The 12,113-nt window shown below is 47.4% G+C and overlaps 1 protein-coding gene across 1 annotated transcript; it reads right to left on the bottom strand.

The window, feature by feature from the left end:
* Positions 1-301: 301 nt before the first annotated feature.
* LOC147313598 (uncharacterized) lies at positions 302-11,912 on the bottom strand. The gene is made up of 2 exons (XM_086262952.1): positions 10,891-11,912; positions 302-368 (listed from the first exon to the last, which is right to left on the bottom strand). Exons 1-2 carry the CDS (start codon positions 11,910-11,912, stop codon positions 302-304), a joined length of 1,089 nt encoding a protein of 362 aa, XP_086119078.1.
* Between the last annotated feature and the right edge of the window lie 201 nt (positions 11,913-12,113).

Raw genomic sequence — 12,113 nt, 5'->3', positions numbered from 1 at the left:
AAAACAACACCAGATAAGTGATAACACAGGAACACTTAACTGTTGCAATAGAAAGCATTATCATTCATCTATGCCTGAGGGTGGTGAACTTACGGCGTACAGGTAATGTATGAGGTAGAGTGTAGTGCTTTACCTGACCACCCCCCTCCCAGCCTGGAGGATGACTACTTTAATGGCCTCACTGAAACAGGGGCTAACAAAAAGATTAGCTATACACATGTCAGGGATGATTGAAGTGGTAATATACTATTCTGTCCATTAGCGTGGTGTTTTTGCTCTTAACGGAACTAGGGGTGGTGTTTTAGCTTGTCAGTGCCTTCAGCCCTGCTATGTTGCCTGAATGAATTGGTGTTGGGGGATTGGTGGATCTGTGGAGTTAAAAATACACAAGGGGATGATTATGTGTTTAGTTAGGGGGTGAATCTCGTCCATCTTTGCCTCTGACGTATGGTATTGAAGGAGAAGAGGACAGGATGCTACAAACACTGCTGAAACATCTCGTGTGTATTGGTTCTCCGCCCTTTTCAGTGGTCATCCATTTCCCTTGTGTCAAACTAAGTTAAGATGCCTCCCAGGCCATGTTGACCTACAGAGGTGCTCACCCTCAGACAGACACACACATTCACAACAGCCACAAATCTCTGAATAAACACAATAAAACAGTCCCACCCTCTGTTGTCTTTCTTATCTTATCTTGAATTTTAACCCTGACGTCCTCTTCCATCACGCACACACACACACACTTGAAAAGGCCTCAGGGTGGCCCCTGAATCTCTGTCTTCCTCTCATTAACCTTTGGTCGCGCTACAATTTTCTTATTCCTTTCCCCTTTCCTTTTATGAAGCTTTCTCTTTTTATGACAACAAAGTGTCGCCATACAAGGATGGCAGCACGGACCTCGTCACACACCGTTGCAATAAATATCAGTGAGATGTGAGATGAGTATCACAGTCTACCTACAGTAATCTATTAGTGGCAATTTTCCTAGATGAGGCCCATTCGCAGTGTTCTCAGCTTGACTTGTTGCCTATTTAAAATCATCCCTCTGTTAAATGGAATTAAAGGCCTCGGTGCCAGAAGAACTTTTTGGCATGGCTTCGGAGTGAAGTCGAACGAGACATTTTGTGTCATTTTCCACCGCTCTGACTGCATAATGGCCAATGCCAGCCCTGCCCTCAGCCTGTTATAGCTGATGTATCACACCTTGGGGTGCGTCGGTGAATATATGAACTACCGAGCACAGATGGTTCAACGCTTGGCCGCCTTGAGTAAATAGGTAGCACAGGTCTTGGGAGGTGATTTTCGTATTGCCCGTGAGTCCAAATTTATGACAAACAAAACAGAAGGTATTATCATGTATCACAACCCTCCAGGTAGCTAGAGGCCAATAATGAATTGTGTGGCATGACTGGTGACACATTTAGCCCTCGGTCTGCTCATATGGAGATGGCTTCATCACTCAGTACCAGTTTCAAAAGTAGTGGGAATGACTGATTGCATTTCTTCTCTGGTTCAGTGCACATCTGGCAACTTGTACACTTGTGGGTTGGTTGTAGCCTTTGACTGAATATTTCAGATGTCTAGAGTGGGATGAGGAGATGGATTGTGCTGAAATATAATTGAAAGTGTAAAAATCTTCTGGACTATTTCTTGGTCCAGTCCTTGTACTTTTTTCTGGATTATGAGAGCATAAGTAAAATCATTTTCACATGAATTGCAGCCATGAACTTTTCTCGCTATTACCTGTTGAGGACAAAATCATCCAAATCAATTAGAATTGGACAAATTGGACATTAAACAGTCTTAAAGCTGCCAACTCCTTATTACAAAGTCCATTTGATGTGTGAATGATCTGGAGAGCTGCCTAGCAAGCGAGTGTCATGAGTTCAGCCTCCTGCACAGGCAGCACCCTTGCGAGAATCACTCAGAGTCCCAGCTGCTGTTGCAATGATATTCATAACAATGTATGAGACACCAACTAGATCTTGTTGCGTGAGAAAGGATAAATGTCCAACCCAGATCCTCTAGACACTGTATTTGTTGCTTTATATATACATATACTCAATATGTATGTCCTTGTCTTTATAGCTGATCTTGAGCAAGACCATTTCCCTTGGCAACTATTGACAGCTGTTTCCAATGGGTATTTCCAAGGAAAGCCTATGAAACATTGAAAAATAGCCAAGGGCGCCCACCATACAAAAGCATAATGAAAGATGGTGTCTGGTATTCTCAGACAGTTTCTTATATTTGCTTGCGTTTCCAGTCAGCCAAGCTAGACAGGAGTGTAAGGCTATCTAGTGGAATGTAATGATCTCTACACCTCCGTAGAACAAAGACTTTTATCTCTCTGTGCCTTCTGCCATTTCCTTTACCCCCAGGCTCCTTGGACACGAAGATGAGAGGAGCGTAAATCACTGCCTCAGTATCTCTTCTCCTTTTTCTTTCTTTCTTTCCTTCCTTCCTTCCTTCCTTCCTTCCTTCCTTCTTACGGTAGCATCACATATAGTCTGATGCTACAGGGAGAATGTGTCTTGTGCAATAGCAAGAAATCTCACGCTCCTAATTCGCTTTCTTTATATCACCCCTCCCTTCTTCTTTTTCTCCCCCTGCATGGCAAAACAATGCTATTTTTTATATTTCTTCCAAGCGTGTCCTCTCACTGTCTTTAATACATGTGGGGTTTTTTTTGTCTCAGTTTTCTTCCTGCTTCGCCTCCTTCCTGCTTACTCCTCAGGGTAAGGGTTTAATTGGAGCTTTTTAATAGTGATTGTGGTGGACGGAGAAGGTGATGGTGGTAGCTGGTGGGGTTGAACCGTGTAGGCTGCCCTGCTGCTGGGCTGTCTGTTGAAGTGTGGCCAGCTAGACATAAATCTGCACTGTGTGTTTGTTTGGAAGACCAGCAATTAGGACCCCCCTGCATTACAGAGAAGAAGGATCATATCAGCTGCAGTTCCTTGACGTTGTATGTGCAGACAGGAAAGGGGAGAAAAAACATAAAAGGAGATGGCAAGTGATGGGAGAGTGAGTGCAGGGAATAAATGAGAAGGAGGAGCTGGAGGCAGAATATTTTCAAAACAGAATGAATAGAACAATAAATAGAATTTATTTTTTGAATTTAAGCATTAGAGGCATACAAACAAGGATTTACTGAATGACTGAATAAAGACTACTACACGACTCCATGAACACTCAATAACTGAAAGAGAAAAACCTTTTTTTACTCATCTTACACTGCATCACTGCAACAAAGCACTTGTTTTGTCTAAACCTTCAAGTAAGAAAAGAATAGCATTGTTTTGCTGTCTCAGTCACAAAAACAGCTGTTCTAAATCTGATTCTTGTCTTTCTTTCTAGAGCAAAATTTCATGACTGTGCATGACTGGTTGAGGTTGAGGCCACAACCGCAGTGTGATGTCATTGCCATTTGGCGTCATTTACAGTAGATACCTCTGTATTTCGTGCACTTACTCATACAGACCACTGCATGACATAGAGGCACTGGTTAAACTAATAAGCTAGTCAGATAAATAAATGTCCTGTACCGGACTTTGCTTCAACCGCAGTCATTTCATCCATACCCTTCCATCTGTTAAATTTTCCTAAAGTTCTAATGAGTGACCGAACTGCAAGCTTCACAAGTCATTCCAGAGAGATATAGTGCCACCACTTGTGCGTGTGCCGTATAGGAGTGATTACTGGCCACATTTTGTTTCATCCTCTTTCCATCACACTCTGTCTCACCGTCCTGCCTTTCATTCTACATCCATTAGCATGTTCATTACTGTGTAATGATAGCAGCGCCACAGTGATTGGCATGACCCCTATCAAATGAACTGCTCTGTATTACATTTAAAGATGCTGACCAGAGGTAATGACTGTAAGGATAGAGAAGCTTTGCTGCGTGACGCTTGAGAAACTATGTTCTGTTCCATTGGAATGTCAATATTATTCACTAAAAATACAGAAATCTCAGTATTTATGGACTGTGAAGAGTGATCCTTGAACTCGTGTTCTCTGCTCACAAAGGTTAAGAGAATAAGACGGGAAAGCGCAGTGCTTTACAAGAGAAAATCATTCACACAGCAGTGCTTTAGAATTTAATCAAATACAAGTACTCCGTTTAGTGGAATAGAAGCTATTTGCTTAATATTTGAGCTGGAATTTGCAGTAAAGTTGGTAAACAGACATCACAGGTGGCTTTTATTTTCTTCATACTTCACTACATCAGTGAACAGCATTTAACACAGAGTAAGCATGGATTTCACACTCTCATGCAGTAAGATTACACACAGAATGGTGTGTATTTTTATTTTTATTTTTTTTTAATTTTTTTTATTTTTATTCCTATTTATTCTATTTATCCCCTTTGTATATTTTATTTATATTTGTCTCTGTATTTATATATGTGTGTGTGTGTGTGTGTGTGTGTGTGTATATATATATATAACAGTTCTGTAACTGTAACTTCGGTCGTTGCTGTGCTTTTTTTGGAAGTCGAATTTCCCAGAGGAACCCACCCGAGGGATTAATAAAGTTCTATCTTATCTTATCTTAGAAAATGGAAACATCTCACAACACGCAGACGTTCAGGAACTTCCCAACTTTAGGATAAATAAAGTACATCTAATCTTACCTTATTTGTTACCTCTTAATGGGAGTGTCTCTGGAGCAACGTCTGGAAATGTTGCAACTGTTACAGCATTCTAGGTAGTAAGTAGCTCCATTTGCTAAGGAGACATTTTTCCTCACTTTGACCATTTATCACTCTGCAACACATTTAGAATTGTAACAAGAACATGTTTCATTTGCTCCATTACCTTATGGTTGGGTTTTCGTACTGGCTGCCCTATACTACCAATCATCTGCAGTTATCTTTCTTGAAATAGCTTTTAATCTTTTGCACTTTATTACAATAATAAGATGAGATGAGATATTAATTACCTTTTGAACCAAAAAAGGGAAAAAAATGAACCTAAACCATGTCTTTTTTAAAACGAAGAATTCTTTAAACAGTGAGCTATCACATTTATGATTTGTCTTAAGACGATCTGGGTCTTGATCTGACCTTTTATTTTCTGATTTTTGGTGGAACATCTGGTTTTGGCAATGTGATTTTTTACTCACTCAGTGCTTATACAAGTATTCGTGTTTCAGCCTTGACTCTGTCCGTGTGGGTACGTTTGTTATGTCTGCATGCGGGTTTCGAGTTATGACTCACTGACCTTTATCATTTTTCTGGCATTGGTCTGTACAGGAAAACTCAAATTTATTTCTTCAACAAAAAAACCCCAGGAGCTCCCCTGTGGGTTACTGCTAAAGTTGACCATCACACCTCAGTATGCCATCACAGTAATCACGCATTCATGTCCTATTAATAATACTGCAGTCATATTCTATTGAATAGTATGGGGCTGCTGAAAGTGCAAGGGTGACCTCGGTCTAAAGTTGGAAGTAGGAAGTTGGGTAGGAACAGGCAATTTTTACTTGGCTTCTCAATTAAGAGAAAATTTGTGCTCTACACACAAACATTGGACATTTCCTTCCTTCCTTATGCATACACGCTTGCATCATGTCATGCACGCTGCAGAACACAAATGCTCTTTCATTCTCATCCATGAACTCCCATTTCAAACTCCTGACTGGGTTCTGAGATCCAGATTTGATTTTCTCCTGAAAGGTCTCCTTTGTTTGACTATGTTTGCCTATTAAGTAGAGCGCATACAGTTTTGTGACTGTGTTTAAACCTGAACATAAGATGCTGCAGTGAGTTCTCCCATATTGGATTACTAACGCTAACCTTCTTAACTGTTGGGACTGATGCTGTTCAAGCTGTCACTCCTGACTTGTAAACACAGTAAAAAGACTTTACATTAACAGCGAAAACTCTGGGATGTGATCGTCTAGATTATTAACACTGATCAGACGAAAAACATCAAACACTATCACGGTGCCTTTTTCCAACTAAAACATAAAGTTTGACATTTAGTAGGGTAGATCTTTTAATCAGCTAAAAAGCCTGAAACTCCAGCTTATCACGTGTTAAAGTGCACAGAGTCAGGCATGAATAACAAGTGGAAAGCAAGGACAGCCATAACAAACCTGTGTGGCAGGCCTGAAGTAAAGATGTAATGGTGCCAAAGATAACGCTCTGCTCAATCATGACTGAATTTCTGCCCTACTGGTGAGGAAAAAATTTTGAATTTCTTTTGTTTAAAAATAAATAAATATTTAGAAATTTAGATATGGCCCTCTTGAGGATTGAAACTGAGCTGGAACGAGCTTGAATTGTATTTATGTAGAGCTGACCTGCAAAGGAGGATGCAATGCTAATTGATGTTAACTTAATTTAGTCTCACTCCCATTGGCCCCACACAACAGAGGCTTGCGATGGCTGGTCACGTTTTTTTCTTTCCCCAGAAGTAAACATCTGCTAAGGCCTCTGTGACTCATAGCGCACCATCTGTCCCTTTTTTGTGTCTCTTACTCTCTCTGGCCCTGTTATCTCCTTCCATCGTCTGCAATTATGTGAGTGGCAGCTTTTAGTCAAGAAGTGACTGAAAGATGATGCGATTTCTTTCATGGACACGTAAAGATACAGTAAATATAAATAGTGACAAAAAGTGAACTTCTCAGCACTATAATGTGCACCCTTAGTAGGAACAGTTATCGTGTATATGATCTCGGTCTGGGTTATGCCCTTGCCAGAGGGCCATGTATCTTGAATGCAACAGTGCAAGGACAAAGGCCTCTTCTCTGAGTGAAACCGGAGCTCTCCAAGGAAGCATCTGGCAACCTGGACACTGGATGAGTCGGGTTGATGATCTGGAGATGAAAAATGCCAATAATGCAAGCCTTCTTCAGCTCCCTTGGCAGGAGTGAGCTAATTCGATACATACCTTCCTCTGTGTCTCTCTCTACCTCTCTTTTTGGCACTGTCGCTCTCCCTTTACCTGCCACTCTGTCTTCCCCACCTTCATTTGTTCATCACCCTCACCACAGGCTGGGAAAGGGGGGAGATGGGCCGACAGAGACACGATACGCTGTTTGTCAGCCAAGAGCGGATGTGCCAGGAAGAGCTCCGCTGTCAGACAAGGTGTCAAACAAAGAGTCATTTGGTCCAAGAGCTGCAAGACAAGTTGTTGGTCTGTCCACCCTTTGAGGTACCCCCCCGCGATGGTGCTTCCCAGCACACTCTGTCTACTCCACCCCAACCCCTCCCCCATTTTTTTTTATAACAAAAGTTGCCGGAATACAAAAGAATCTCCTAACAAATTGCTTCCTAGTGTATTTCCCTTCCACCTTTCCCCCATCAGAGTTAAAAGGTGACAAGTCCAAAGAGCCACTGCGTCTGTGTGGGTGTGTGTATGCTAAAGGTGAAGCAGAGGGGACACACAGGGCAAACAAAACTAGATTTCCTCTAGGACCCAATCTCATCATCTTTTGTTGTCGCTGTCAGGCAGATGGTGCCGCCTGGTTCCTCATTTAACAGACACACATGTGCCCTAACAGGCATACGAGGATACACACTCTCGCCTGCTCAGTAAAAGACCATATATCATTTCATTACCCGTCGTCGGTTTTGTACAATAACATCCGCTGGGGTAATAACCACATGCTCTTCCAGAACATTTCATCAACCCGTAATGCTAGAAAACGTTGCCAGGTCTCGTCTTTTCTTGTAAAACTATCCCCGCATTTCCTCTTCAACACCGCTGCTGCCCTTCACTCAAACAACACCTGATACTTTTGATTAAATCAGAATCAGCTTCATACAAGCTAGTGATACCCGTGGTGGAAAGTGGCAATACATTTTTCTGAAGTCAGACCATAATGGGAACTATGTAAAGAAATGGAACGTAAATGAAAAATTCACACTCAGCTCGTAGCAGTTCTTCATTTATAAAAAACTTGGTATCTTAGTAGCCAAATGTGAATTTTATGCAGCAATTTAGGGTTCAGCTCATTTGTGTCAAGTCAAGAATGAAACAGAGAGCTGTGCAAAATGATTTGGAAAAATCGTAGCTGACATTTAAAGATGTGATAAATGATTTTTGATCACAAGGTAGCACAAAAAATATAAGTGCAACAGCCATGAGCAAGTTGTTGCTAAAGCTTCAACCTCTTCAGACTTTTGCTCTGCAAGGAAAATTTGTGCTAGAAACATCTATTCTGTTGATGCAACATCAAATGATCATATCCCCTTAAAAAAAAGACGATTTTAACCAGGAGTTAGCTATAAACATCCAATGTATGTTCTAAAACATTGCATTCATTAGCAGTTTTTCCTTATGGGTGTCACGGTCTGCAGAGACAGGCCGTGCGGTGGTGTGTGTGATGGACCCAGGTGCATACACAAGTGAGTAGACGGGAGTGAACTTAACAGAAAGCGAGCCTTTATTATGGCTGAAGACAAAGTGCACAAACAAAGCAGGGATGGCGTGACTAGACTATAACTAAACTGGGAAAACTAATACTGCGACAAACTAAGAAAACTCAGACTATGATGATCACTGCAAGGACTGACCGTGAAAACATGGAGGTGAGAACACAGACGACGCGACACAGACTGTACGAAACACAGAGACTAAATACACATGAGGGATGATCAGGGGAAGTGGATGCACACGGGGAACACAGGTGACACTGATAATCATAACAAGACACGGCAGGAGTGAACGTAACACTGATGGGAGATGGGCAAAGTAAAGCAGGAAGTACGCAGAGGTTCAAACAGGAGGAGAGAGAGCACGGGGAGAACGCAGACATAACGGGCTGGGGAAAACATAGAATAAAGCACAAAGAGAGACGAGGGCTCATAAATACACAGAGGGGCACACAGGGGGTAAGAGTCACGAAGGGAAAACACATAAGGAACAACGTAACAGATCAACCCAGGAAGCATGGCCTAAATAAAGAACAAAATACAAAAATACATGAAAACTAAGAATACTGGGCCCACATGGCCCAGGACCATGACACCACCCCCCCCCCTAAAGGGCTGGCTCCCGACAGCCCAAACCCGAGAAACAAAACACAAGCGAAACAGAAAACACCCCACCCAGGGCGGGAGGCGGGGGACCAGGACGGAGGGAACAAAACGAACCAAAAACAAGGAGCACGAGAACAAAACTGAGTCCACAAATACACAAAAGAGTCCAGAACAGGAAGGCGAATGTCCAAAGAGGCCCGAAGGCCAACCCGAGAGGCGACAACACAAAAGTCCAGTCCAACCGTTCCGGAGGCCGGCCACGGGAAAGGTGGCCACGGTGACAGAACAGATCCGGAGGCCGACCGCGCGGAAGGCAGCGGCGGCGGTGAAGGCGGAGCAGTTCAGGGGGCCGGCCGCGCGGAAGGCAGCGGCGGCGGCGGCGGCGAAGCAGTTCAGGGGGCCGGCCGCGCGGAAGGCAGCGGCGGCGGCGAAGCAGTTCAGGGGGCCGGCAGTGCGCAAGGCAGCGGTGGCGGCGAAGCAGTTCAGGGGGCCGGCAGTGCGCAAGGCAGCGGCGGCGGCGAAGCAGTTCAGGGGGCCGGCAGTGCGCAAGGCAGCGGCGGCGGCTCTCCAGTGTCAGGCGTACTGGCCGAGGCCCGGTGGGCACGGGACCAGTCAAGGCGGGACCAGACGAAGCACAGGCTGAGGCGGGGCCAGACGAAGCACAGGCTGAGGCGGGGCCAGACGAAGACTCTGAGGCTGCAGCAGACGAAGACTCTGAGGCTGCAGCAGACGAAGACTCTGAGGCTGCAGCAGACGAAGACCCTGAGGCTGCAGCAGATGAAGACTCTGAGGCTGCAGCAGACGAAGACTCTGAGGCTGCAGCAGACGAAGACGAAGACTCTGAGGCTGAAGCCGGAGCCGGACCAGGCGGAGCAGGAGCAGCTGATGCAGAGGCCGGACCGGGCGAGGATGACGGCTCTGAGGCTGCAGCTGACGAAGCGCAGGCCGGAGCTGCAGCTGACGAAGCACAGGCCGGAGCTGCAGCAGACGAAGCACAGGCTGGAGCTGCAGCTGACGAAGCACAGGCCGGAGCTGCAGCAGACGAAGCACAGGCTGGACCAGGCGTAGCAGAAGGTGGCTGGATGGGCTCCTCGGGCCCTCCAGCTGATGTGGCATGGTGCTGGACGGGCTCCTCGGGCCCTCCAGCAGACGAGGCGTGAGGCCGGACGGGCTCCTCGGGCCCTCCAGCTGAGACAGGAGGCTGAACGGGTCCCTCGGACCCTCCAGCGGAGACAGAAGGCTGAACGGGCCCCTCGGACCCTCCAGCTGACGTGGCATGAGGCTGGTGCGGTTCTCCAGAACCCCCAGCTGACGAGGAAGGTTGCTGAACGGGCCCCTCGGACCCTCCAGCGGAGACAGGAGGCTGAACGGGCCCCTCGGACCCTCCAGCGGAGACAGGAGGCTGAACGGGCCCCTCGGACCCTCCAGCTGACGAGGTAGGTGGCGGCGTGGGAGCCGCGGAGTCCTGGATGAGCTCATCCGAGCTCCCAGCAGGAGCTGATGCAGAGCCAGAGAGATTTGAGACCCCTGGCTGAATGTTAAGCTGACCAGCGGACCGTACTGCTATCGGGGACTGGGCTACAGGAGCTACTGGGGCCTGCGCTACAGGCGGCATTGGAGCTACTGGGGCCTGCGCTACAGGCGGCACTGGAGCTACTGGGGCCTGCGCTACAGGCGGCACTGGAGACTGAACTGAGGGTGGCTGCGAGGGAGCTAACTGAACTGAGGGTGGCTGCGAGGGAGCTAACTGAACTGAGGGTGACTGCGAGGGAGCTAACTGAACTGAGGGTGGCTGCGAGGGAGCTAACTGAACTGAGGGTGGCTGCGAGGGAGCTAACTGAACTGAGGGTGGCTGCGAGGGAGCTAACTGAACTGAGGGTGGCTGCGAAGGAGCTAACTGAGTTGTGAGAGGCTGCAGACCCTGGCGGCTCCGAGGGCCCCCGAGAGCCAGGCGTGTTCCCCGAAAGATGTGCTGACAATCGGGGGTAGGCCACGGCTTTCCCCGGAGCTCCTCCTCTACGTGGGTGCAAGCTGCTTGCTGCTGCTCACAGAGACCGGACTCCATGATTTCCTTAGTAGGTCTTTCTAAACAACTAAACACTGTACTGTCAGTCTCCGAACACGATTCAGTCATACTGTCCGGCCCCGGCAAATCAATGCTCATCTCACTCTGCTTCATAGAGGGGACGTGAGGCACGAAAACGCAGTCACTCACCGGAGTTAATGCGGTGCCACGGCGGCGCCGGCGCCGCCCCCTTCTGGTAGCTGGCGCGATGGGCGCTGATGGCACCAATGCAGGGGGTGATGTAGCGGCGATCTCCCGGTCGTCCGCCCACATCCTTGCCAGAAATGAGGCAGGCGAAGTAAAGTCTAAGCGGATTGGAGACGGCGAGCGGCTGGTAGGCTGTGCAGCAGGTGAGAGGTCCTCCTCCGGGATGAGCCAGGGCTTCCACCGGAGCTCGTCCTCCCGATAAGCCCGTAACACCTGCTGCCGCTCTTCCTCGCCAAAGTCTATGGCCTCCGTCGTCTCCGTGTGCCACGCCGTGCGGCCAGACCGCGGTGAAGACGCGGAAGCCGACGGGGCGCGAGCGGAGGGTGTGTCGGTGGCGAGCCTCACCGTTCCAACCGCAACTGCTTCTGGCTCGCGAAGCAGCGGGGAAACGGGACAACAGCAGGGCTCTGGCGGCATAGCCTGCACACTAGGCAGCCGTGGCTGCGGACGGAGTTGGAGAGCGGTGACGAGAAGGTCGGTGATCAGCGGGTGTAGTGCCTCCCATAGCCAGGGAAACACAGACACGCATACTCCCACTTGGCGGGCCAACTCCTCCCGTTCCTCCTCTCCGGAGCACCGCAGCCATCTCCCACATAGCGACTCCACCGTCTGGAGGATCTCCCTCTCTTGTGTCGCTGGGTCCGACATGGTCGCGTCGTACTGTCACGGTCTGCAGAGACAGGCCGTGCGGTGGTGTGTGTGATGGACCCAGGTGCATACACAAGTGAGTAGACGGGAGTGAACTTAACAGAAAGCGAGCCTTTATTATGGCTGAAGACAAAGTGCACAAACAAAGCAGGGATGGCGTGACTAGACTATAACTAAACTGGGAAAACTAATACTGCGACA

The sequence above is a fragment of the Aulonocara sp. 'chitande type north' Nkhata Bay genome, linkage group LG15, assembly GCF_057382095.1.
Source record: "Aulonocara sp. 'chitande type north' Nkhata Bay isolate Kocher_YH1m ecotype deep benthic linkage group LG15, A_spYH_male_GT1.1, whole genome shotgun sequence".
Taxonomy (NCBI): Eukaryota; Metazoa; Chordata; class Actinopteri; order Cichliformes; family Cichlidae; genus Aulonocara; species Aulonocara sp. 'chitande type north' Nkhata Bay.
Note: the sequence above shows the minus strand (reverse complement) of the source record. Positions and strands in the feature narration are given on the sequence as shown.